Here is a 27,570-nt window from a genome sequence, read left to right on the forward strand (position 1 = left end):
CAGGTGAGTGAATCTCTAAGTGCAATCACGGGCCACGGAGAACGGAGCCCGGATTGCACTTAGACAACCCACGTGTGCCGTGATTTTCGGCACACGCAGGGACAAGTGCGTGTTTTACACGCCAGTGAAAAACGTCTGTGTTTTTCACTGACGTGTGAAACGGGCCTAACACAGTTAAAAACACTTAAAAAGCCAAGCCATGCCTCTGGCTTTTTAAGTGTTTTTAACCGTGTTATTGTGTGTCCACACTCCAAGTGCGGAGAAATGTGTTTTTCTTGTTGTTTCTACTTACAATAATAAAATATTTATCCTTTATATTCTGTTGTGGTGATCCCATGTCTGTATACCTCTTTCTTCTTGGTTTCTCATTATCATTTGTTTGGTTTACCAGGAGATCCCACCGGGTGGTGCCCTTCCCTGTTGCTTGTTGGTCTCCTTATCTGGTAGTTTTGCACTTCTATGCCTATAGCTGCCGCCGTTCTCAAGTTAATGGCGGTGGACAGGTTATGAGTGGACACACTGTGTATGTATGTATGTATGTATATTTTTTATTTTTTTTTTTGTTTGCACACTACATCAGATCTTCCTGATTTTACGTCCTGTGTGAGCAGTTCAGTCACTACACGTGGGTCGCACTGGGCTGAGCATCACACATACACAAGCACAGCACTGCTCGCTTGAGTGGTTTGCACTCATCACTCACTGGATCTTCGAACCCAAAATTTTTTTTTTTTTTAATTTTTTCTTTTGGTAGTTTGTTTCCAAACCTGAACTTTGAACCTCAGGTTCGCTCCTCTCTAGTTGGCATGGCAGTGTGGGATCAGATGATGACCCGTCACTGCCATGACTTATTTCATGTGGACGCCTGCAGAGCGACAGGAGAACAGCATCTTTCCTGATCAGAGGGATGCTGAACCAGTGCTCTGAAAAAGAGAAGTGATCGAACTGTGCAGCCATAAAGTCCCCTAGGGGACTAGTAAAATCAATAAAAAATAATTAAAAAAAAAAAATATGAAAACAAACACCCTAAAACGTAAAAGTTCAAATCCACCCCCTTGTTAATAGTATTATTATTATTACTACAGTATTACAATTTATTATTAATAATACAAACTACACATATTTGGTATTGCCATGTTCAGAAATGCCCAATCTATCAAAATTTAAAATCGATTAATCTGATCAGTACACAGCGTAGTGGAGAAAAAAAAAATCCAAAATTATGTTTTTCTGGTCACCTCAGCATTGCACTCACTGAGCCCCAAATCCTGAAAAATGAGAACGCTACAGGTCTTTGAAAATGGCGTCAAAATTCTTGTTTGCTTAAAAAAAAAAATCTGAATTTTTTTTTTTTTTTTTTTTTTTACCACTTAGGCTCTGTTCACACTAGAAAAAGGATTTTTCTCAAATTTCTTGAGTCTGAAAGATTAGCACACTTGCAGTAAAAAAACGCACTAATAACGCACCGAAAACTGCATGCGGTTTTACCACGTCTTTGATGCGTTTTTGGTGCAGTTTTTCCGCAGGTTGGTCCCTGTGTTTGTTTTTTTTTTACCATTATCTATGGCAAAAAACGCAGGTACCTTCAGAAAAGAAGTCACATGCACATTCTTTTTCTCAAGAAATTCTGCAGAAAGCATGTTCTTGAGAAAAAAACGCAGTGTGTGCACAGCTATTTTTTTTTTCCATAGGTTTTGCTGAGAAATGTCTGGAGAAAGGTTACAACCATTTTCTCAAGATATTTCTGCAGCAAAAACGTGGGTAAAAATGCAGTGTGTAAATAAGGCCTAAGATAAAAGTAAAACTATACATGTTTGGTATCTGTAAACTCACACTGACTTGAGGAATCATAATGCAAGGTCAGTTCTTCCAAATAGTATGTATGGTAAATAAAACGCTCCAAAAAACAATCATGCAATTTCACCGCACTTGGAGTTTTTTTACCGTTTTCCAATACAATATGGGGCAGATTGAATGGTGTCGTTAAAAAGGACAACTCATCTTGCAAAAAAACAAGCCCTCATATGGCTCTTGGAAGAAGGGGAGGAAAAAAAATGAAAAATGGAAAATTGCATGGGGTGAAGTGGTTAGTCAGTGTTCAGTACAATCACTGAACGTTACAGGTCAAGTTCGCTCATGTCTCCTTACAAATAGTGAGGTAAAAACCTCACCAAATACTCAATGTGTGCACGTTTGCTCAGGGTATGTGCACACAAGATCTTCAAAATGGTGACCCCACTTCTAGCAAAAGACGGCTAATCTTTTTTTCTATATAAGCTACTTTGTTGTCATTTTTGTCTGTACATTGTCATTTTTGATTTTTTTTTTTTTTTTTTTAGTAAGATTCCAGGTAAAAACTGCTTGAAAAAAGTTGTGTGCATCAACCCGAAGGCCTCATTCACACAGCAGTATTTTCCTGTCACTATTTTCCTGTCACTATTTTCCTGTCACTATTTTCCTGTCACTATTTTCCTGTCACTATTTTCCTGTCACTATTTTCCTGTCACTATTTTCCTGTCACTATTTTCCTGTCACTATTTTCCTGTCACTATTTTCCTGTCACTATTTTCCTGTCACTATTTTCCTGTCAGGTTTTGTATACCAAGAGTGGAATTTACAGAGAAAAACTAGTTGAACGATTGACACCTGTGTTTTGGTATACACATACTGATGAAATACTGATCAAAAACACTATGAATGAGGCCTACGGCTGTGTTCACATAGGGAAGGGTGGGGAAGGGGTGAATACCAAGCAGGCCTGGCCACTGCTCCTTTACACAATCACTAAGTATTTTAGGTAAACAGCTTCATCATCTGCAAAAAAGTGCAATATTGGAACGGACGCACTGTTTTTCTATTGAAATAGCTGTGTTTCTGCAATATTAAGATATTGTGTATGGAGGAGTCAGAAGGTTGCAGCAGCAGGGGCTGAGAAGGGTTTGGCTGCCTCAGTATTGCGAGCTCCTATCTGCTAGGCATTGGTGTCTTTCCTGTTTGCTGCCAGCAGAGGGCAGCATTGCTCTGTATGTACAGGGCAGGAGAGTTCATCCTTGTATTGTGAGGAAGTAGAAGGGGAAATCCAGGATTTACATAGGGAACATGTGGACACTGACCCTATTGACAGAGCTGGAAAAACAGAGGAGTCAGCTCTTTTCCTGGGTTGTTGTGAATTTTCATCTGGATTTCATCTTTTGCAATACAAAGGGTAAAATCTGTGTTAAATAAGCAGCAAAATGTGCTTGTAAGACATGTTGTGTTGTTGGAAACTGAGATTGTGGACATTAGTCGGTGTCGGTCTGGGGTGCTTAGGGCCCAACAGTAGAATTGATTCCAGGGGAAACCCTATAGATACATGCCAACATGAGGGTCAACTGTAGAATACAGGCGGCTCCTGCATATCTACTGTGTGCACACCATAACTGGGATGTACAATTACGGGTGGTTTACATTAAGATAATCTTTACCACTGTATAATAGCATGTCACCGGATAGGTAGGGGTAAAACATTAAATCTCTAATAAGAGATAAATACTTCCACACTATAAACCATATTAGACAACCACATATCATCTGAACATAACCACCATTCTGATACTGAACAAAATTTATCATACCAATATACCAATAATCCTACATACAAGGAACAAATAACACCACATCATGACCAGACCACATATTACCACCACATAGTGACTGTTTAAAGGGTGCTTTACACGTTGCGACATCGCTACCGATATATCGTCGGGGTCACGTCGTTAGTGACGCACATCCGGCGCCGGTAGCGACATCGGAGCATGTGACACCAAGGAGCGACTATCAACAATCGCAAAATCGTCCAAAAACGGTGATCGTTGACACGTCGCTCCTTTCCTTAATATCGTTGCTGCTGCAGGTACGATGTTGTTCGTCGTTCCTGCGGCAGCACACATCGCTATGTGTGACACCGCAGGAACAGGGAATATCTCCTTACCTGCGTCCACCGGCAATGCGGAAGGAAGGAGGTGGGCGGGATGTTACGTCCCGCTCATCTCCGCCCCTCCGCTTCTATTGGCCGGCTGCTTAGTGACGCCGAACGCACCTCCCCCTTGAAGGAGGGATTGTTCGGCGGTCACAGCGACGTCGCTGACAAGGTATGTGTGTTTGATGCTGTCGTAGTGATAACGTTCGCTACGGCAGCGATCACCAAATGTCACACATCCGACGGGGGCGGGTGCTATTGCGCTCGACATCGCTAGCGATGTGGCAGTGTGTAAAGTACCCTAATAGTACTGATCATTTAAAACAACACCGTACTAATATTAGCCCTGTACACAATACACACAGGATCTCTTGTAGAGTGTATATAGCGTAGTATAAAGGCCCCGTCACACTAAGTAACATCGCTAGCAACATCTCTGGTAACGAACAACTTTTGTGACGTTGCTAGCGATGTTGCTGTGTGTGACATCCAGCAACAACCTGGCCCCTGCTGTGAGGTCGTTGGTTGTTGCTGAATGTCCTGGGCCATTTTTTAGTTGTTGCTGTCCTGCTGTGAAGCACAGATCGCTGTGTGTGACAGCGAGACAGCAACAACTAAATGTGCAGGCAGCAGGAGCCGGCTTCTGCAGAGGCTGGTAACCAATGTAAACATCGGGTAACCAAGAAGCCCTGTCCTTGGTTACCCGATATTTACCTTTGATACCAGCCTCCTCCGCTCTCACTGCCTGTGCTGCCGGCTCCTGCTCTGTGCACATGTAGCTGCAGCACACATCAGGCAATTAACCCGATGTGTGCTGTAACTAGGAGAGCAAGGAGCCAGCGCTCAGTGTGCGCTGCTCCCTGCTCTGTGCACATTTAGCTGCAGCACACATCGGGTTAATTAACCTGATGTGTGCTGTAACTAGGAGACTGGGGTCTGGTCACTGGTTGCTGGTGAGCTCACCAGCAACTCGTGTAGCCACGCTCCAGCGATCCCTGCCAGGTCAGGTTGCTGGTGGGATCACTGGAGCGTCGCAGTGTGACATCTCGCCAGTAACCTCCTAGCAACTTACCAGCGATCCCTATCGTTGTTGAGATCGCTGGTAAGTTGCTTAGTGTGACTGGACCTTTAGTGTACAGGTAATAATGTGATCTGCAGTGACATTATACGCAGGAGCTCTGTAATTAGTATATCATGTCCAGTTAAATCCAGTGACTTACCAGTGATGTCTCCAATTGAGTTCATTCATCTTCACTTTTCTTCTTCATACGACTTATTCCAGTGACAACTTGTCAGTGCAAAAGATAAAACACACAGACATCTATGACTGATCGCTTCTAGTGCACCCTCCATACTTTTTACCACTCTTATAGACTGAGCAGGATGAAGAAGAAAAGTGCCATAGTGCCACCCTAGTGTTTTGCACAGTAGCAATTAATCCCCTTTTGATCTCCTGACAGTAAAGGTCCAGTCACACATAACGAGATCGTGAACGAGATCGCTACTACGTCACACTTTCTGGATCGTTTATGAGTCGTTGTTGAAATCGCATGTTGGGTGTCACACATAACGAGTTTATGAACGAGCATGCGTCCCGTATAACGATCTTTCAAATCGCTGGGACCCTGTCACACAGCAACTATGTTAACGATTCCAATCCCATTAGGGGCGTAGTAAAATGCAGTGAGTCACGTAGGCGTGCATTTGCGTCGTCTTTTCCATACCCCCCTCCGCTTTCATTGGCGGCCAATACTGCGTTCTGATTGGGCGGCCGGGCGGGCGTCGCCTTTTCCACACCCTCCGCTCTGATTGGTGTCCAATACTGCGTTCTGATTGGGCATGCAGGGGGCGTATCTAGCGGTTAAATTTTGGATCGCGTCACCCTTTGTCACTTCTTTTGCGCTTTGCTTTGAGATAGAACCTGCGTCTCCACCCTGATTCCTTCGTCCATTGTACCCGGTCGCTTTGTTGGTGTGTTTTTCGGATCGAAGCCGCACCTGCACCTGGAGCTAACCAATCGGTGCAGAGAGGGGCGCGGAAATGGTGACTTAACTACACACTATTGTTCTCAGCGCCAACCAATGGGTGCAGAAGGGGCGTGGAAATGGGGACGCAACAACACGCCTTCGTGCATCTCATCTAGGTCGTCAACGAAATCGTTAATAGGGTGTCAAACATACAGATTCATGCAGCCCAGCAGGACTCCAACGAGCCAAAAATGGCCCAAGCTGTTCGGCATCGATCAGCGATTTCGCAGCAGGGGGTGAATCGTTGGTACGTGTCAAACGTGACGAGATCGCAATTGAAGTCGTTCTTGCGTCACAGAAACTGTGACGTAGTAACGATCTCGTTTACGATCTCGTTATGTGTGAAGTGGCCTTAACTGTATTTCCAAAAATAAAATATATTACAACAGTGATGTCCCTTTTAGTGACTACTTATGGTATTAATACATATGTCCCGTTTAATGGCTCTCATATAGTAGCAAAATTCCATTTTGTGCCCTATACACTATTAATATCCATCTTTGTGCTCAAATACAACTTTAATGTCCCCTCACCAACGATCCCTATATATAAGTAATGCACTTCTCTTCTGCTCTCATACAGTAATAGCATCCACCTCTGATGCCTCAATACTGTTGAAAAATCCCAAATTGTGACCCCCCCCCCCATAAATTAATCATTAATAATAAAAAGGAGGCCTTTTGGCCCCATATCGTAATTATGTACCCCATTCTGGTGCTCTTCATAAAGCAATTAAAAAGAAACACACACAAAAAATTTTCCTCTCACCTGTCCCTGCCCCCCAAACAAGCAGCTCCATCTTACAACTTCTCATGGCGTAGGTGGTACATTTCAGTGACGTCATTGCCGCATCAGTGATAGGACATAAACGTCAGCAGCTGCTGCTGGATTCTGATGGCCTGGTGGTGTGTATAGGTATTGCAGTTCAGGACGCTAAGTGGCTCTCTGCTCTGCAATATCTTTTAACTGGATGTGTGTCTAAAGGCTACTTTACACGCTGCGATATCATTACCGATATCGCTAGCGTGCGTACCGGTCCCCATCGGTTGTACGACATGGGCAAATCGCTGCCCGTGGCGCACAACATCGCCCAGACCCGTCACACATACTTACCTGCATAGCGATGTCGCTGTAACCGGCGATCCGCCTCCTTTCTAAGGGGGCGGTCCGTGTGGCGTCACAGCGACGTCACTAAGCTGCCGCCCAATAGAAGCGGAGGGGCGGAGATGAGCGGTACGTAACATCCTGCCCACCTCCTTCCTTCATCATTGCGGGCGGGACGCAGGTAAGGTGAGGTTCCTCGTTCCTGCGGTGTCACACGGAGCGATGTGTGCTGCCAGAGGAGCGACGAACTACATCAGTACTGCAGCAGCAACGATATTCGAGAATGGACCCCCATGTCACCGATTAGCGATTTTGACCGTTTTTGCGACGATTCAAAATCGCTCATAGGTGTCACACGCAAAGACATCGCTACAGCAGCCGGATGTGCGTCACTAATTCCGTGACCCCCAATGAGATCGCTTTAGCGATGCCTTAGCGTGTAAAGTGGCCTTTAGGATACATATCCAGCGGTCGCTTGCTCTGCGAACATGATGCTTGTGCTCTTGCTTAGAGGCCCACCATGGTATTCTCCGGTCCACCAGTTGGCCAGTTGGAGCTTGACACTAGTATGTGGTGGTATTAGCTTATTATAGGTGATGGGAGCCTCTGAGCACCATTTGGCTGTATTTGCCTATTGTTAATCTCTGTGCATACTGTCTAAAAAACTGTAAAAATAACTAAATGTAGAAGAGGTACACAAAATCATTTCTAGTCAAGCCATTTTATGTGTGGCCAGCAGATGGCAGTGTGTAGATTGGATTAAAATTATCCAGCACAATTTACTGTATTTAATACAATGATATTGGACCTTTTAAGGCCAAAGCACTAGAACAGTTGTATATTTTCCCAGTATAGTTCAGTGAGCAGTCCTGACTGCAAATTACAATATCTCGCTATATATACAGTATATCACAAAAGTGAGTACACCCCTTACATTTTTGAAAAAATATTTTTATATATTTTCATGGGACTACACTGAAGATATGACACTTTTATACAATGTAAAGTAGTCAGTGTACAGCTTGTATAATAGTGACTCACAGACATTTATATCAAAATCACTTTAAATAAAAGAGTACACTCCCTACATGAACATGGTAAAATTGTGCCCAATGTTGCAAGGTCTCAGGTGTGAATGCGGAGCAGGTGTGTTACATCTGGCATTATCACTCACACACTTTCTCATACTGGTCACTGGAAGCTCAACATGGCACCTCACGGCAAAGAATTCTCTTAGGACGTGAGATAAAGAATTGCTGCTCTACATAAAGATGACCGACACCAATTGTTAGAGAACAAAACCCATACCACACCAACAGAATTATATATCAAGAAGATGACCGAGGCTATAAGAAGATTGCCAACACCCTGACACTGAGCTGCATCACAGTGGCCAAGACGATGCACTGGTTTAACAAGACAGGGTCCACTCAGCACACGCCTCGCCATGGTCGACCAAAGTAGTTGAGTACATGTCCTCATCGTCATATCCAGAGATTGTATTTTCAAAATAGAGTTGAGTGCTGCCAGCATTGCTGCAGCGGTTAAAGGGGTGGGTGATCAGCCTGTCCGTGATCAGACCTCTATTCCTTATATTTAAAGACTCTATAGAAACTGGGTCTGTTCCACTGGATTGGCGGCTAGCAAATGTGGTACCAATATTCAAAAAAGGGTGTAAAAGGGAACCTGGAAACTATAGGCCGGTAAGCTTAAGATCTGTTGTGGGTAAAATGTTTGAAGGGTTTTTAAGGGATACTATTATGGAATGTCTCAATGTTAATAATTGTTTAACTCCATATCAGCATGGATTTATGAAGGATCGCTCCTGTCAAACTAACCTGATCAGCTTCTATGAGGATGTAAGCTCTCACATGGACCGAGGAGAATCATTGAATGTCATTTATCTCGACTTCGGTAAAGCATTTGACACTGTCCCACATAAAAGACTGCTAAGTAAAATGAGAAAGCTTGGGCTCGGGGAAAATGTATGTAGATGGGTAGGTAGCTGGCTTAGTGGTAGAAAACATAGAGTGGTTATTAATGGCGCATACTCAGATTGGGCCAGGGTTACTAGTGGGGTGCCACAGGGGTCTGTATTGGGCCCCTTACTATTTAATATATTTATTAATGATTTGGTGGATGGTTTACAGAGTAAAATATCAGTATTTGCAGATGATACAAAACTATGTAAGGTAGTTAACACAAAGGAGGACAGTTTGCAACTACAGATGGATTTGAGTAAATTGCAGAATTGGGCTGAAAAATGGCAAATGAGGTTTAACACAGATACGTGTAAGGTTATGCACAGGGGAAGGAGAAACAGATGCTATGATTACTTACTAAATGGGAAACCGCTGGGGAAATCAGACATGGAAAAAGACTAAAGCGGGCTTTACACGCTGCGACATCGCTAATGCGGAGTCGTTGGGGGTCACGGAATTTGTGACGCACATCCGGCCGCATTAGCGATGCCGTTGCGTGTGACACTGATAAGCGATTTTGCATCGTTGCAAAAACGTGCAAAATCGCTAATCGGCGACACGGGGGTCCATTCTCAAAAATCGTTACTGCAGCAGTAACGAAGTTGTTCCTCGTTCCTGCGGCAGCACACATCGCTGCGTGTGACGCCGCAGGAACGAGGAAGCTCCCCTTACCTGCCTCCCGGCCGCTATGCGGAAGGAAGGAGGTGGGCGGGATGTTACGTCCCGCTCATCTCCGCCCCTCAGTTCAGTGAGGCTTCAGTGACGTCGCACGGACCGCCCCCTTAGAAAGGAGGCGGTTTGCCCGTCACAGCGACGTTGCCTGACAGGTAAGTATGTGTGACGGCTGTTGTGCGACACGGGCAGCGATTTGCCCGTGTCGCGCAACAGATGGGGGCGGGTACCCACACTAGCGATATCGGGACCGATATCGCAGTGTGTAAAGTAGCCTTTAAGCATCTTAGTCAATAAGAAGCTAAATTGGAGTGCCCAGTGTCAGGCAGCAGCCACCAAAGCAAATAGGGTGATGGGATGCATTAGAAGAGGTCTGGGGGCACGAGATGAAAACATCATTCTCTCTCTGTACAAATCACTCGTCAGACCACACTTGGAGTATTGTGTGCAATTTTGGTCGCCGGTGCTTAAGAAAGACATTACTGAACTTGAAAGGGTTCAGAGGCGGGCTACTAAAATAATAAATGGAGTGGGTGCATTACAATACACGGAAAGGTTATCAAAATTAGGTCTATTTACTCTAGAAAAGAGAAGACTTAGGGGAGACCTAATAAATATGTACAAATATATCAGAGGGCCATATAGAGATCTCTCCCATAATCTGTTTGTACTAAGGACTATGACAAGAACAAGGGGGCATTCTCTTCGATTGGAGGAAAGAAAATTCCTACATCAGCATAGAAGAGGGTTCTTCACGGTAAGAGCAGTGAGGCTCTGGAACTCAATTCCTGAGGAAGTGGTGATGGCCAACTCACTGAATGAGTTTAAGAGAGGAATGGATGCTTTTCTTGATAGCAAAAGTATAGAAGGTTGTGAATAACATAATATTACAGGTAGATAGAAGAGCGACCTAGATTATTAGAGGAATGGGTGGGCTGCAACACCAAGACAGGTTATTAAACTTGGGGTTATTTAGTTTGGAAAAACAAAGGCTTAGGGGGGATCTAATCACAATGTATAAACATATGAGGGGACAGTACAGAGACCTTTCCAAAGATCTCTTTACACCTAGGCCTGCGACTGGAACACGGGGGCATCCGCTACGTCTTGAGGAAAGAAGGTTTAATCATAATCACAGACGAGGATTCTTTACTGTACGAGCAGTGAGACTATGGAACTCTCTGCCGCATGATGTTGTAATGAGTGATTCACTACTAACATTTAAGCAGACCCTGGACGCCTTTCTTGAAAAATATAATATTACCAGTTATGTATATTAGATTTTATGACAGGGTGTTGATCCAGGGAACTAGTCTGATTGCCGGATGTGGAGTCGGGAAGGAATTTTTTTCCCCATTGAAGCTTATTTGACACATTGGGGGTTTTTTTTGCCTTCCTCTAGATCAACATGTTAGGCTACGGGTTGAACTAGATGGACTTAGAGTCTCCCTTCAACCTTAAAAACTATGAAACTATGAAACATACGCCGCACACTGCATAAAATTGGTCTGATGTACAAGAAAGCCAGCAAACAGTTTGCTGAAGACAAGCAGACTAAGGACATGGATTACTGGAACCATGTCTTGTCATCTGATGAGATCGAGATAAACCTATTTAGTTCAGATGGTGTCAAGCGTGTGTGGCGGCAACCAGGTGAGGAGTACAAAGACAAGTGTGTCTTGACTACAGTCAAGTATAGTGGTAGGTGTGTTATGGTTTGAGGTTGCATGAGGACTGCCGGCTGTGGGGAACTACAGTTTGAGGGAACCATAAATGCCAGATGTACTGTGACATACAGAAGCAGAGCATGAACCCCTCCCTTCATGTTCTTACATGATAACCCCAAATGTCTCCAAGCTGACCACTGCCTTGCTAAAGAAACTGAGGGTAAAGGTGCTGGACTTGCTAAGCATATTTTCGTATCCAAACCCTATGGAGCAACTGTGGGGTATCCTCAAACGGAAGGAGGAGGAGTGCAAGGTCTCTAACATCCATCAGCTCCGTGATGTCGTTATGGAAGATGGAAGAGGATTCCAGTGGCTCCTGAGAAGCTCTAGTGAACTCCATGCCCAAGATAGTTGAAGGGAACCTGTAAGGTCCCCTATGCACCCAAACCCACAAGCAGTTCTAGGTGCATATTGCTAATCTTGTTTAACTGACCCTGCACCTAGTAGCATAGATAAAGAGATCTTTGGAAAAAGTATTTCTAAAGATCTTTTAAGATGCAAATGATGCGCTCATGTACATCTCATAAAGGATCTTTAGAAATACTTTTTCTAAAGATCTCTTTATCTATGTTACAAGATGCTGGGACGGTTATGCGAGGATTGGCTTGTCATGGTTCTGGGTACATAGGGGACCTGACAGGTTCCCTTTAAGACCTTGCTTGAAAATAATGGTGGCCACACAAAATATTAACACTTTGGGCACAATTTGGCCATTTTCACTTAGGGGTGTTGCCAGCAGTTTAGACATTGATAGCTGTGTGATGAGTTATTTAGAGGTTACACCAAATTTACATTGTTATACAATCTGTACCCTGACTAGTTTACATAGTATCAAAGTATCATATCTTCAGTGTTGTCCCATGAAAAGGTATAACACTGTTTACAAAAAATGTGAGGGGTGTACTTACTTTTGTGATACACTGGACATCAGATCTATTCATGGAGAATTTGCTGTGATCGGATGAGCATTTTTGCTAATGGCTGACTGCCAAGCTACATAGCTCTACATTACACTGCTGTTAACACCATTACTAGTTTTATCTGCAGTGTAAATGCTGGGAGTGGTAGTTCTTGGTATTTGGAGCTTGCAGGACACTATGGTACAGTTTGTGTTCCAGCCACTCTGCTGTCCGGCATGTGACCGGCGCTGACGTGCACTGGGACAACTCCTCAGAGAATAGAGCGCACGCTGGAGACCGAGCTCACCCCCTGCTCCGGTCATTAGGGAACCTCCCGCTATGTGTGTTATGGAGCAGAGTGACAGCCGTGCTCACTAAATAATCACCGATGAGGAATTGTGCGCACGTGCCGGTTACTTCCACCACGAACGTCACAGCTTGCCATCGTGCACATGGAAAGTCTTTTGTAAAAGATTAGTTAGGGAGCAATATCACCATAAATCAGAGTGCTAACCCAATACATTTAATAGTACTCGTGTCTTACTGTAAAACTGTCACAGTGGGAAATGTCATTTATTTCTGAATGCTAGTAGAGCTGCAATATCAGTAGTATAATTTTAATACAGCATTCTACTGGAGCATGCCGCCATATACAGCCTCCATATGTGTCTGTATGAAATCAGGGGTACATCAAGGTAAAAGAACAGTGATGTAGAAGGTGTACGAGTGTGTAAGTGGGAGCCTTGTATCGTTCATATGCTGGAAGCGTGTATAGGTCCATATACAGTAATGGCTGAAAGTGCTGGCACCCTTGACATTTTTCCAGAAGATAAAATACTTCTCCTAGAAAATTATTCCAATTACACATTTTGTCATATACATGTTTATATTTCCTTTAGGTGTATTGGAACAACACATAAAAACATAGATAAAGAGGCAAACTGGAGATAATTTTATACAATGCCCAGACAATATTGTTGGCACCTTTCCAAAATTGTGGATTAGCAAATTTGTTTCAAGCATATAATGATCGTTCAAACTCACCAGTTGCACGTCACAGATGTGGGCAATATGAAAATCACACCTGAAACCAGATAAAAAGTGGAGAAGTTGATTTAACCTTTGCACTGGGAGTCTGTGTGTGCACCACACTAAGCATGGAATCTAAAGGGTAAGTTTTTTCCTTATGGAGAGTGCCAAACCAGGTTTGGCATGCCAGTATGAGGAAAATGAAAAGCCTTGCATGCTCCTCTGGGAAATGTAATATGCAAATTGCCTCTTCAGAGAGGAAGAGGACTTGAACGCTAGTGCCACCTATTGGATATAGCAATCCTAAAAGTCAATATTGACCCTTTAGCAAGCCTTTCCATATTTCTTCGGATATTTTAGCCAAATCAAAATCTCATTGTGTTTTGGGGTATTGCCCCTCGTCAGTGCAAAGTATGAATTTGATTTGGCTAGGTGAGAGGCGAAGACTGGGGTCTAAGGGGTAAGTTTTCTCCTTATGGAGAGTAACACACCAGGTCTGGCATGCCAGTATGAGGAGACTTAAAAACCTTGCATGCTCCTCTGGGAAATTTAATATGTACATTTTCTCTTCAGAGAGGAAGAATTGAGAACAGAAAGAGGAGAAGAGAACGGTCTGAGGACTTGAGAACCAAAATTGTTAATATCAACAATCTCAAAGTGGGTAAAAGTTCATCTCCAGGGATCTTGATGTTCGATTGTCCATGATGCTCAACATAATCATGAAGTTTACAACTCCTGGCACTGTAGCTAATCTCCCTGGATGTGAATGGCAGTGAAAAAACTTATGAAAGGTTACAACACAGGATAGTCCGGCTGGCGGATAAGCAGCCCAAATCAAGTTCCAAAGAAATTTAAGCTGTCCTGCAGGCTCAGGGTGCATCAGTGCGAACTATCTGTCAACATTTGTATAAAATGAAACGCTATGGCAGGAGACACAGAGACAAAAAAAAAAGCTATACTGCAGGTTGCCAAAGTTTTTGTAAGTAAGCCAACATCCCTCTGGGAAAGCATCTTGTAGATAGATGAGACCAAGATAGAGCTTTTTTGTAAAGCTCATCTTTCTACTGTTTACTGAAAATGGAACGAGACCTAGAAAGAAAAGCACACCGTACCTTCCGTCAAATATGGTGGAAGTTCATAGATGTTTTGGAGTCATTTTGCGGTCTCTGGCACTGGGTGCATTGACTGTGTGCAAAGCACCATAAAAACTGAAGAGTACCAAAGGATTTTGGGTCGCAGTGCCCAGTGTCAAAAAGCTGGGTTTGTGTCCTAGATCATGGGTCTTCCAGGAGGAAAATGACCCCGGACATACTTCAAGAAGCACTCAGAAATGGATGGAAACAAAGTGCTGGAGAGTTCTGAAGTGTCCAGCAATGAGTCCTTATCTAAATCCCTTTGAATACCTGTGGAGAGATCTTAAAATTGCTGTTAGGAGAAATTCAATATATGTCTTCAAATATGAGACCTAGAGAAGTTAGCAAAAGAGTCCAAAATTCCAGGTGAGAGGTGAAAGAAGCTTGTTCATGGCTATAGGATGCGATTGATTGCAGTTATTTATTCCAAAGGGTGAGCAACCAAATAGTTGAGGGTGCCAACAGTTTTGTCAGCCCATCTTTTGAGTTTTGTGTGAAATTATTTCTATCTGCCTTTTCTTTCTCTCTTTTCTTTTTTTTTTTTTTTTTTTTTTTGTGTTATTCCAATACACACAAGAAAGAAATGTGTATAACAAAAGTCATTACAATAATTTTCTGGAACAATTTCAAGGGTGCCAACACTTTCAGCCATGACTGTAACTGGACGCCTGTGTGCATGTATGGTGAAGGCCCCATACACATTAGATCAGTCATCTGAATCTGATCATATCGGTGGTATCAGCCTGCAGTGTCATATATGGAGTCCTCCCGACTCTCCTGACATCAGGGGGGAGACGTTTCCGGCCTATTGGATTTGCAATGGCCGATCCTTTTATTCTGCAGGAGATAAGCCGCCACCAGAGGAGTCTGTCAGCGGCTCGCTCCTATGGAGGAGATGGCTGTCGGCCTGTGCAGTGTGTGGGGTCTTCATTCTGTAAGCTGTAGGTGGCAGGGCCCGATCTCTCATTGGGTTTTGCAGAAGACCCACATTGAGTAGTCCGTACAAGCAGGTGTGTAGTCATCATGATGTCACCACTAATACGCCACATGTTTTGTGACTTTCATTTTCAGGTAATCCTAGGGCAGTACAACTGGCTTTCGTATGAAGACACCTATTTGGCAGCGTCTACCTTCGGCCGTGGACTTTCTACACTTGGCCAAAAACCCAGATCGAATATTGCCATATTTTGCGAGACCCGAGCAGAGTGGATAATCTCAGCGCAGGCATGCTTCATGTCCAATTTCCCACGTGAGTAATACTCTGCAGTCTTGGGGGAATTAACTGCTCGTCTGGGAATGTAATCCTTGTCCTGTAGCCTGGGCAGACGACACTACTTTATGTTTAATGGCCTTTTCTGTGCTGGGATTTGTTGTCCTCTCCCGTTTTATTACATCTGCTTTGTTATAATCTTGCATCTTTATCTTCATGGAACGCTTCAGATTGGACTCGATTGGCTTCGCCCGGGTTAATAACTGCTGTTAACAAAATAGAATGTATTAACAAAAATGTATTCTGCACACAAAAACCACAAAACAAATAGATATACATGTAATTATAATGTCTGTCTCCCCCTCTGTATATATCTCTGACTCTCTCGCTCTCTTTGTCTGTCTGTCTCTTTCCCTGTCTGTCTCAACCTCTTTCCCTGTCTGTCTATCTATCTCTCTCTTTCTCTGTCTGTCTGTCTATCTCTGTCACTTTCCCTGTCTGTCACTTTCCCTGTCTGTCACTTTCCCTGTCTGTCACTTTCCCTGTCTGTCTCTTTCCCTCTCTTTCCCTGTCAGTCTGTCTCTTTGTCTGTGTCTGTCTCTTTGTGTCTGTCTCTTACCCTGTCTGTGTCTGTCTTTTTCCCTGCCTGCATTCTGACACGCCAACATTCCATATAAGGGCGTGGCTGCGCATCTTTCTGAAGTTCTGGCTGCACTGTGGCTCCCAGCTCCATTCGCTTTAATGGAGGCAAGTTTTTTGGTGAATAACTGTAAAGCACGGGGTTAAAATTTCCCCTCAAAACATAGCCTACGACGCTCTCGGGGTCCAGAAGTGTGAGTGTGCAAAATTTTGTGGCTGTAGCTGCGACGGTGCAGATGCCAATCCCAGACACACACACACACACACACACACACACACACACACACACACACACACACACACACACACACACACACACACACACACACACACACATATATATATATATATATATATATATATATATATATATATATATATATATATATATATATATACATACACATACATACATATATATATATATATATATATATATATATATATATATATATATATATATATATATATATATATATATATACATACACATACATACATACATACATACATTTATACACACACACACACATTCACCTTTATATATTAGATGTATCAGTCCATTAGATAAAATCTTCTACAAGTAGAAAACCCATTTACATGAAAGCAAATGTATTTTTTTTTTTTTTGGTAGGTACAGATACTTCTACAGTTTTCCTTTGCACCAGTTTTGCTAAAGTACCCCAATTATTGTTTGACCTCATTTCTTGCCGTGATGTCAGCCACATAAAAGTATACTCACTAATTTTATAAAGGAACATGCTCAATTAAAGTATGTGAACACAGGGGTTTTTCTTTTTTGAGGCAGTTAAATCAACATTGCTTCTTCAGAATCCTGTTTTTCCATGGTTTTTTCAGACCTGAAATTTTTTTATCTGAATCTTGGAGCAGATTCTACTCCAAAATCCACATAAAAATATTTCAAACACTTTTTGGATAAGCTTCCTATGGTTTTTAGTGGGAAAAACACGTCTTAATGAATCAGACTATGTGCAAAGTGACGTGTGCCTCTTAGTGCACCTCACTATAAGTCTTACTCCAGTCAGGGACTAGAGTCAGATTTGTGTCATAAGGAACGCCACCGCTCATCATCAATTTGACACATCCCGTCCCAGCTCCATCCCCTTGGTTGGACCTGGGTGCAAATGGCATGAAAACAACAAAAATTGCAAAATGTTTGCGCAGCCTTGTGTTGCGCAGAATATTTTGCTACTTTTCAAGGCTTTTTATGTCCGTTTTATGTCAAAAAAGCTTTGTGTGAGAGCTAACTCTCAGGACAGAAGCATTTTGGAAGCATTTTGACTTGACCATGTCAAGGATGGAGTGGAAAACAATTCACAAACCCGCTGTATTAGGAGCAATGTGGATTTCCTACTGAAATAAACTGGAATTGTATTCATAGAATATTTGAAGCAGATCTGCTTTAAAATCCATATCAAAAACTCTCTGAAAATATTCCCAAATAGGAGTATTTATTACAGATATGTTGAGAACGCCTCTTTAAAGGGGGTGTTTGGGGAAAATAGTCTTTCCCTAGTGGGTAGAATATGTATAAAATAACAAACCCAGCCATACTGGCCTACCGGCACTCACTAGGACCCAGCGCAGTTCGCTCTGTAGACTGCGCAAAGACAGGAAGTGGTGTCACCGTTCCACCAGCCGCCAGGACTATGGTGGCTGTGATTAGCTGCAGCGGTCAGATGTCTGGAGCATCATGACACCAGACTCGCTGCTCAAAGTCACCTGATTGCTCCATTCTGAGAGCCGTGACCAACTTGGGGGCTGCTTTTTATATCCACATATGGCTCAAAGAACACAGCAGAACCGAAAGAGGCATAGCCATCTACTGCTGTTCACTAATGGAAGTGTTCCTATTGCCTTCATCAGTCATTTAGCTGCTGACATAGATGGATAATACAATATGTCGCTGATCTGTGGGCCTGTTATATTTTGTGCTGGAGATTGACGCCTCTGGGTTTTCAGACTGGGACCTTCTATAAACATGTGGCAAAGTGCTCGGTGCAGACTGCGGATGCCAGGTGCTCTGTCCTTTTTCATATGACATGGTACATTATTTTCATGATGGTTCTCGTTGTTGATGTTAGAACAATACGAAGATAAGAATTCATATTTTTTCCATGCCGCATCACCTCTCTATGTGACGCCGTCATTGTCAGAAAATTGCTGGCCAGGATCATGGAGTTTTCAAGCTTTTATGATGTTCCACAAATCAACTTGATAACTTTTATTCATAGCCGGTAATCATTGCTGTTGGGTAAGATGTTTTCCGAAACGTCTACAGTTTATCACCATTATACTCGCATTCCCAATGATTTTTTACCCGAATCCATGCAATCCGGTGCTTTCCATCACTGTTGAGTCATGTACATTAAGCAGACCCCTGCATGGTGACACGCTGTCACACTCAGTGGATGTGAGGATTTTCCGTCACTTTCCCCTTTAGCCTATTTTGTACAGTTCCCCACCTTATAATGGCAATATAACACAAGTGAGCTTAAAGGACCCCGGAATACCCCATCCCCCTCTGGCCTGTGACATGACGGCTCTGCAGATAACATAAATAACCGTAGTCCCCTCGTCACCCCGGCTGAAGCTTTCCCACCGTGTTGGACAATGACAAGGGCCGTGCAGCAGGATGTGAGGGGGAGCGCGCATACAGGGCAGAAGGCTGCTCCGAGCCCTTGAAACGTGCGCTCTCTCACTCCTGGCTTCTTCCCCAACACAGCAACTGTCTGTGCAGAAAACATGGTGTAAGCTGGACATTATAACTCGTCACGGACGCCGACCATTGTACATTTAACATAAAAATACACAAAATGATCAACCTAAGCAAAATGATAACAAAAAGAAAAATAAATAACCTTATCATTCCTATTGTTTCTCTGTACTTAGATTCTTTTGAAGGGGTTGTTCTCTTTCATGGCAAAATCTTACACCAGATCACACCTTGAGTATTTGATGAGTTTTTACCTCAGGATTTGTAAGCCAAAACCAGGAGTGGGTGATAAATCCAGAAGTGGTCACGTGTTTCTATTAGACTTTTCCTCTGATTGTTCCACACCTGGTTTTGGCTACAAATACTGAGGTAAAAAAGTCACCAAATACTCAACAAGTACACGTGGTCTTACAGATACTGAGGTAAAAAAAATCATCAAAAACCCAGTGTGTGCACAGGACCTTACAAATACTGAGGTAAACAAATCACCAAATACCCAACGTATGCACGTGGCCTTACAAATACTGAGGTAACATATTAACCAAATACTGAACATGTGATCATGGCCTTACTAGCAGACTGCTGCTTTATGCCAGCTCCTATCAGTCTTTGTTGACCGGCTGCAGCAGTGACGTCACCTCTCCTGACAAAGTCAATCACTGGGCTCAGCGTTTTCATTCCATTTACCTCTGCATGGTTGCTGAGTCCAGTGATTGACGTGACCTCTGGAGCCAATTGGTGGGCTCCTCAGTCACAAGCCATTAACCTTGGTATCGCCACAGAGCCTAGTGATTGACAGCAGTGTTCATAGTCCGTAGACATGATGTCACTGTTGCAGCCATGTCAACAAAAAGTAAAAGGGAGATAATGGGTAAATAATGTTGAATTTATTTCTATCCTAGATCAAGGGAGATTTTGCTATGAACACTGACAAGCCATGTAAAGCTGGAGTCACACACAACGACAGCGACAACGACGTCGCTGTTACGTCACCATTTTCTGTGACGTAACAGCGACCCTGAAAGTCGTTACATGATCGCTATTTAGCTGTCAAACATGTAGTTTTAAACAACGACAGAGCAGCGATCATAACGACCTCGACGGTCGTTGGGACGTGTCACCCGCGTCGCTGTGCGACGGCTCAGACCTTGATGGAGGCGTGGTGTTTACCCCTTTGCGTTGCCTTTTTCACGCCCCTCTGTTCCGAATGGTGGAAGAATACAACTACTGTAATACTGCTTCTTCAAGACTACTATCCTATATACAACAATTTGAGAACACAAAGCATACCTACCTTTTCAATCACAAGGTATGATGAAAGATCCACAAAGAACGACGCACTAGCGACACCAGACAGAGACTCTACAACATAGAACACAGAATGGAACTTTAAGAATGAAATCACTGTAACGCCTTCGGCACGTTACCCAATCGGAACGCTGTTGTGACCACCAATTGGAGTCGTGGGAGCGTTGTAAAAAACACCGCAAAAACACGCCCTTGTCCTGCCTTCAGTCCTACATCACTGCCTTCAGCGTCGTCGCGACCGTCGCTGCTACGGTGTCAAACACAAGGATGCATGTGGCGCAGCAGGATAGCAGCGATCAAAGAATGAACTGGGATATTCAAGAGCGAGCAGCGATCTCGCAGCAGGGATCTGATCATTGTTACGTGTCACACATAGCGACGTCGCTGTTGAGGTCGCTGCTACGTCACAGAAAATGCCGACTTTGCAGCGACGTTGTTGTCGCCGTCGCTGTGTGTGACACCACCTTAAGGGAACTTTCACACTGGGTCTTTTCCTGACCCTCTTTTCAGTGAGTTCGATCAAAGAAATGGCAAAAAAAGTACTAACAAAACGATCAAAAGAATGTTCCTACAACATTTTAATGATAAAACGACTTGCTGGTCTTATGTTCTGGCTTTTCAATGTTTTTTTAACCACTTCAGGCTTTCAAAAACCACAAGTGGGGTCTTCAGTGATGCATTACACAAAAACTGAAGATAAGAATACTGCCTGGAGTGGAATCAACACGTTACAGATTGGGGGGATTCATATATGTTTTCTGCAGAGCTGCCTTTGCCTACAGACTGTCGGTGTCATGAGCCACCCTGCCCAAGAACCGGAATAGGAAATGACTCTCTAAACTTGGCGTGTGCCTCTCCCTATAAACATGACATTAGGGCTGAAATGGGCGCCTCTACTCAAAGCATTTTGGTTTATGTAGTGTCAGAACGTTTCCTCTTCAGCACCCATCGCAACGCTGAGGCCTGACCCTTTATTGTCTATATACGACTGCAGACAGTGTGCGTCACAGTATCTTTTGGATAATTAATTTTATTAATAATCATAATAAATAAATCTATAGTATAATGTGTTATTACTACATATGAAGAATTTGGGATTTAGAAGACTTGATACAAAGACTTTGTTATTGAGCACTGGAGTGTTTTTGGAACATGGTAAAATGCGCCTGAATAAAGCCCTCAGTCAGAACGTGTGGAGCCGCACACTACGGCATTTATTACCTGATGCATCTGAACAAGCAGCAGGACAAGGAGACCCTGTTCTCATCTCTATAATCCTGACTTTTTGACATGGTTATGAGTGCAAAGTGTTGTTATCTGTGTATCACACAGTCTCCATGAACTCCAGCAGGACTGTCATCATGGAGTGCATGAAAGCTTCTCCGCACTTGGGCTGAGAAGTGAGGGCTCTACAGAGCGCAGCTCTGGCTTCTCCCAGCTGCTTCCTTTTCTTGCCTCATGACGTCAGTCTGGGGTTTTGGCAGCTCTACAGGATTCTAATATGATTTTTCTGGGCCTTGAAAGACTTCTATAATGAGTCACAAGTAGGTCTCTCAGCTATTGTTAGTCCTTAAAGCATTTATCTTGTCTGTTCCACACATATTCCTGAAAACATCAGGTTGTTGAAAAACCTCTACCGTCATTGTGTCTTAGCAAAAAAATCAGATTATTCATTAAGTTGCTTAATGCTGGAGTTCCGACTGCTGGGACCCTCGACTCCATAAAATGAGGCTATGTAACCACCAAGAATACTCCTACGAATGGAGAGGACGTGCACAGGTTTACCCTCCACTTCATTCATTATTCTCAAGGGTGCCAAAGAAAATGGAGTATAGTTCTGTGTGGTCCCACAAACCATGAATGGAGCAGTGGTCAAGCGTGTGTGCACCTTCATTCAAGAGCTCCACTCTCCAGATTGCTGGGATAACATGCGGATAACCTTTTGATTACTTGAGTCTGACCCTGGAGCCATTTTGAATGTTGGTACATTTCAGCATATAATAAAGTTCTGCCAAGTGCCCCATATACTAAACTATCAAAATTGTGCCTGAGGATACATATACAAATTGATTGGAGTGGACCTATAGCAAGCCTCCAAAATTAATTGAATAATCTAAGAAACACTGATGGCACATCCTACCCTTCTAATATGAACAGGAGCAAACTGAACATGAAGCATAGTAACAAAAAGGAGACAGCTGCACTGATATGTGGAACACTGAATTGGGGAATATAGACATGCATTACTGATATGAAAAACATGCAAAAATGTAGATACTTGGCACACAAAAATGGCCAGATTTATGTGAAGCCAAGCGCAAGGCGACCTCTTTTTTTTTTTTGGGTCCCTATCAAACTAACCTACAATTTATGGGTGGATAGGAACCTGAAAATGGAGAATTAAAATAGCCTAAGGCTGAAGAGCAGGAGTGCTCAATCAGAAGGCATGACCCTGGCCATTTTTGTATGCTAAGTATCTCAATTTTACATGTTTTTTCATAGCAGTAATGCATGTTTATATTCCCATATTCATTGTTCCATATCTTAGCACTACAGAGTGCAACTGTCTCCTTTTTGTTCCAGAATGAATTCAAACCCAAAGACTTTACCCAAAATTAGTAGAAAACCTAGACCTTAAATTGATTCAGACTTCAGACTAGACCCCAAATAAATTTAGACCTCAGACCAGACCTCAACATTTTTTTCACATCCAAAGCCAAACCCCCAAACTCAGGCTTCATTCACACATCCATGTGCCACATCATGCCCGTTTTTTTTTTTTTTTTTTCTATCGGACAGCACTCGGAGCCATAGAGTAGAATGAATGAATTTACACATACCCTGTTTCCCCGAAAATAAGACACTTTCTTATATTTTATTTTGCCTCAAAAAAAGCACTAGGTCTTATTTTCAGGGGGTGTCTTATTCTCCAGGAGACATGGTTGGGGGTAAGTTTACCCCCCACAAACAGCAGACCGCCCCCCCCCTTCCCAAGATCGTCACACTTACCAGCCCCGGGCATCTGTATGGCTCCCAGATCTCCCTGTGATCTCCCAGCAGGTATGCTGCACACCTCCCCTGCGTTTGGCCAACACTCACACATCAGATCACACACTCACACATCAGATCACACACTCACACATCAGATCACACACTCACACATCAGATAGCATACACTCATATAGACACACGCGCACACACACACACACACACACACACACACTCACCAGATTCCATATCATTCCTCCCTATGATCTCTTTGCAGCATGGTGTCCTCCCCTGCATCTGACTGACACATATACATCAGAACACACACTCACACATCAGAACACACACTCACACATCAGATAGCATACACTCATATAGACACACACACACACACACACACACACACTCACCAGATTCCATATCATTCCTCCCTATTATCTCTGTGCAGCATGGTGTCCTCCCCTGCATCTGACTGACACATATACATCAGAACACACACTCACACATCAGATCACACACTCACACATCAGATAGCATACACTCATCTAGACATACACACACACACACACACACACACACTCACTAGATTCCATATCATTCCTCCCTATGATCTCTGTGCAGCACGCTGTCCTCCCCTGCATCTGACTGACACATATACATCAGAACACACACACATCAGATAGAACGCGCGCACGTGTACACACACACACACACACACCCCTCTTTCACATCATTGCTCCCTGTGACCACCGGTAGGCGCTCCCAGCAGCTGTGCAGCACACAGTCCTCCTCTGCCTCTTGTCGAAACTCACTCATCAGAACATACACTCACACATCAGACAGCATACACTCACACACACTCACGATATCGCACATACCTGTACAATCGCACGCACACACTCACAACATCCGGAGATACCATGTGCTTCTGGCCATGTGATCATCCTGCAGGTCCTGGAAGCTCAACGCACAGTGCACAGCATCGCAGGTCCTTACGCGCGCTGAGATGCAAGCAATATCGCTGGATGTGGTGAGTGTGTGTATGCGATCTGTAGTGTGTGTGTGTGTGTGTGTGTGTGTGTGTGTGTGTGTGTGTGTGTGCCGCCGCAGGACCTTGATGCGCTCCCCTGCTCCTGGTCGGTGCGTGGTGAGTATGATCGGGGGGTCTTCTCTCTTTATTTCTTTACTCTTCAGGGGGTGTGCGCTGTCTATAATGAAGTGTCCTGCAGTATCTTTAACTTTTTTACTGCTGAACAGACACTTCATTATTGACCGCGGCTAGATCTTATTTTCAGGGGATGTCTTATATTTAAGCCTCCCTGAAAACTCCTGCTAGGTCATATTTTCAGGGAAAAACAGTATGGTAAAATTGCGAATCTGAGATCTGTACATCTCAAAGCATGCCCTATTCATATGCGATTTTGCCTTTAAAGTCTTTGGGAATCCTTGTGATTTTTGCTTTTGGATCGAACAGATTTGTTGCTTAATGATAAACTTTAATTAAAAAGTGACCTCCCAGAAATCTCTTTTTGGCAGCAGGCTCACCTCTTCAGTGGAACTGCAACTGCATAGAAAAAAATGGGAGCCACTATGGGTGTAACTAGGAAACAATTGTTGTTTATCCAAGATGGTAACCTTCAGACGGATGTGTGAATGCAGCCCTACTCAGTCCTCAGACCAGAGAAAGAAATCCTATTTAGGCCACATTTTGGACACCACCTATTATTCACTACTTTTTGTTTCTTGAGTTATATCAGCTTCTACGTCTTGGCGCTAGACGGTGACTGGACACAGTGACGTGGTGGTGCCTGGCTTGGAAGGGATTTAGGCAGTTAGAAGCCATGCTCACCACTTATTCGGTCTAATCTTTACTTGTGGACCCACAAGAATATTCACTGGCTTTGCAGTACAGCAGCTGAGAAGTGTTTCCTTCAGGGGCTGTTTCCATTTAGGAAATGCCCACACAATATGCCATAATCCTATAGAAGATGCAGGTCACAGATGTGAGAATGGGACCCAAATGCATGGAGCTGTCAATGCAGAAATGATTGCAATTTCCCTACAAATGAATGGAGAGAGCTGTGCACGGTTATGGGGATTCTGACCGCTCTCCACTGTCGGCAGCACACGTCAGGCCCCTATTCTCTAAGGAGTTGTGGGACCTGCATCTACCAATCACTCTTATACTTTATGTATATGCTAGAAATGTTCATGATGGGAATTCCCTTTTAATCACCAGGTGAAAAGTGACCAGTTTTTCGTTGATGTTATTTCCGCTGCTCCCCTGAGTACGGGATTTAGCTTTTTCCTTTTCTGCCATACTGTTTCAGAGATCTGGACCTTTTTTTTTTTTTTTCTATTTAGTGCTAATTTTCATGGTCTTTACAAAGAAACATGGCTCACAGGTTAATAATGGAGATCAGTCTGAAAAAACGCCCCCAGTGAGCCACACCCCTTTGGTAAATACTATAAAAAAATTAGCACTAAATAGAAGTCCCACATATCCGAAACCGTATAATGGATTAAAAAATAATAATAAAAAAAGCTGAATACTTGGGAACAGCAAGAATAAAATGAGAGCAAAAACTGGTGACTTATCCTCTGGTGACACGTCCTCTTTAACTAGGCAGGTACTTATGTCTTTCAGGGCTCCAGGAAAGATGAGTGACGATCCATATGGTATATGTAACATTGGTCACCCAGTTTTTACCTAAAATAATTGTGCTACATGACCCTGGAAACCACACAATACACTTTTTTTATGGAATCCTATTACAGAAATCATTTTTAGCCAAAATTGGATGCACTTAAACGGATATTATCAGAAACCTACATGCCACAAACCATTACCGTATATGTCAGCATAGCCCTTTTAAAAGATAATCTAGTTGATCCCTCTATGACCCTGAAGCGATGCTCCAGCCAAGAGAAATCACAATACACTTCAGCCTCACACTGAATTCCCCGCTGTGTATTGGAGCAAACAACCTGTGACGCTGAGATGATTGGGGTGCATCTTCCAGATACATAAATTCAGAGAGAGAGGGGAGCCAGCACGATCTGAAAATGGCATGCATCATATAGAAAGTGCAAATTCACAGATTTATTCCAACTGTACTGTAATATAAATGAGATTTTTAGCAAATAATTGATCAATTCTTTGAGCCACCCCTGCCAACGTCACGGCAAATCTCAATAGGGGGGTCCTACTCTATATTCTGTATTTCATGTGCCAAGCGGCCTCCTAGATAAAGTTCAAAGCAGAACCATAATGGAGCACACATACCTGTAACCTGTATATATAACCGCTTCTATGTTGCAAAAGAGGCAATTGTGGATAGAGGCCTTTTTAAAAGATAATCTAGTTGATCCCTCTATGACCCTGAAGCGATGCTCCAGCTGTGAGAAATCACAATACACTTCAGCCTCACACTGAATTCCCCGCTGTGTATTGGAGCAAACAACCTGTGACGCTGAGATGATTGGGGTGCATCTTCCAGATACATAAATTCAGACCTGCAAAACACTCTTCTTTTTTCGCTCATGGACCATTGCTTAGCGATCACCTTGCTTATATTTTAAAGAGAATATGTCAGCAGGTTTTTTTCTATGTAATCTAATAGCACCATGATATAAGTACAAAGACCGCAAATCAATTGATGTATCATTTAATTTATTGGGTGCAGCAATTATGACCGTCACAATTATCTCTGCTTCAGATCCAGCAGGGCTCAGATGTTGAGCTGTGTATAACCTCACGCACACAACAGCTTTCTATATACAACCCCTGGCAAAAATTATGGACTCCCCTGGCTCTGAGGATGTTCATTCAGTTGTTTACTTTTGTTTAAAAACAGCAGATCACAGACATGGCACAAAACTAAAGTCATTTCAAATGGCAACTTTCTGGCTTTAAGAAACACTAAAAAAAAATCATGAAAATATAATGTGCTAGCCAGTAACGGTTAATTTTCAAGACCAAACAGGGGAAAAAATTATGGAATCACTGAATTATGAGGAAAAAAGTATGGAATCATGAAAAACAAACAAAAGACAAACCAATACATCACTAGTATTTCTTTATCATTCCTTTGGGAGACCCAGACCTTGGGTATTTAGCTTCTGCCTCCGGAGGACACACAAAGTACTACACCTAA

At 43.2% G+C, this 27,570-nt stretch overlaps 1 protein-coding gene across 2 annotated transcripts in view; it reads left to right on the top strand.

Annotated features, from left to right (window-relative positions):
- Positions 1 to 27,570, top strand: part of ACSL3 (acyl-CoA synthetase long chain family member 3) — a 157,825-nt gene that overhangs the window by 50,622 nt on the left and 79,633 nt on the right. For both annotated transcript variants that reach the window (XM_075340824.1, XM_075340822.1), the window contains exon 3: positions 15,603 to 15,780. In XM_075340824.1, coding sequence (XP_075196939.1) covers positions 15,603 to 15,780 — 178 coding nt within the window. The remainder of the gene's footprint in view (positions 1 to 15,602; positions 15,781 to 27,570) is intronic.

The sequence above is a fragment of the Anomaloglossus baeobatrachus genome, chromosome 3 (assembly GCF_048569485.1).
Source record: "Anomaloglossus baeobatrachus isolate aAnoBae1 chromosome 3, aAnoBae1.hap1, whole genome shotgun sequence".
NCBI classification, from domain to species: Eukaryota; Metazoa; Chordata; class Amphibia; order Anura; family Aromobatidae; genus Anomaloglossus; species Anomaloglossus baeobatrachus.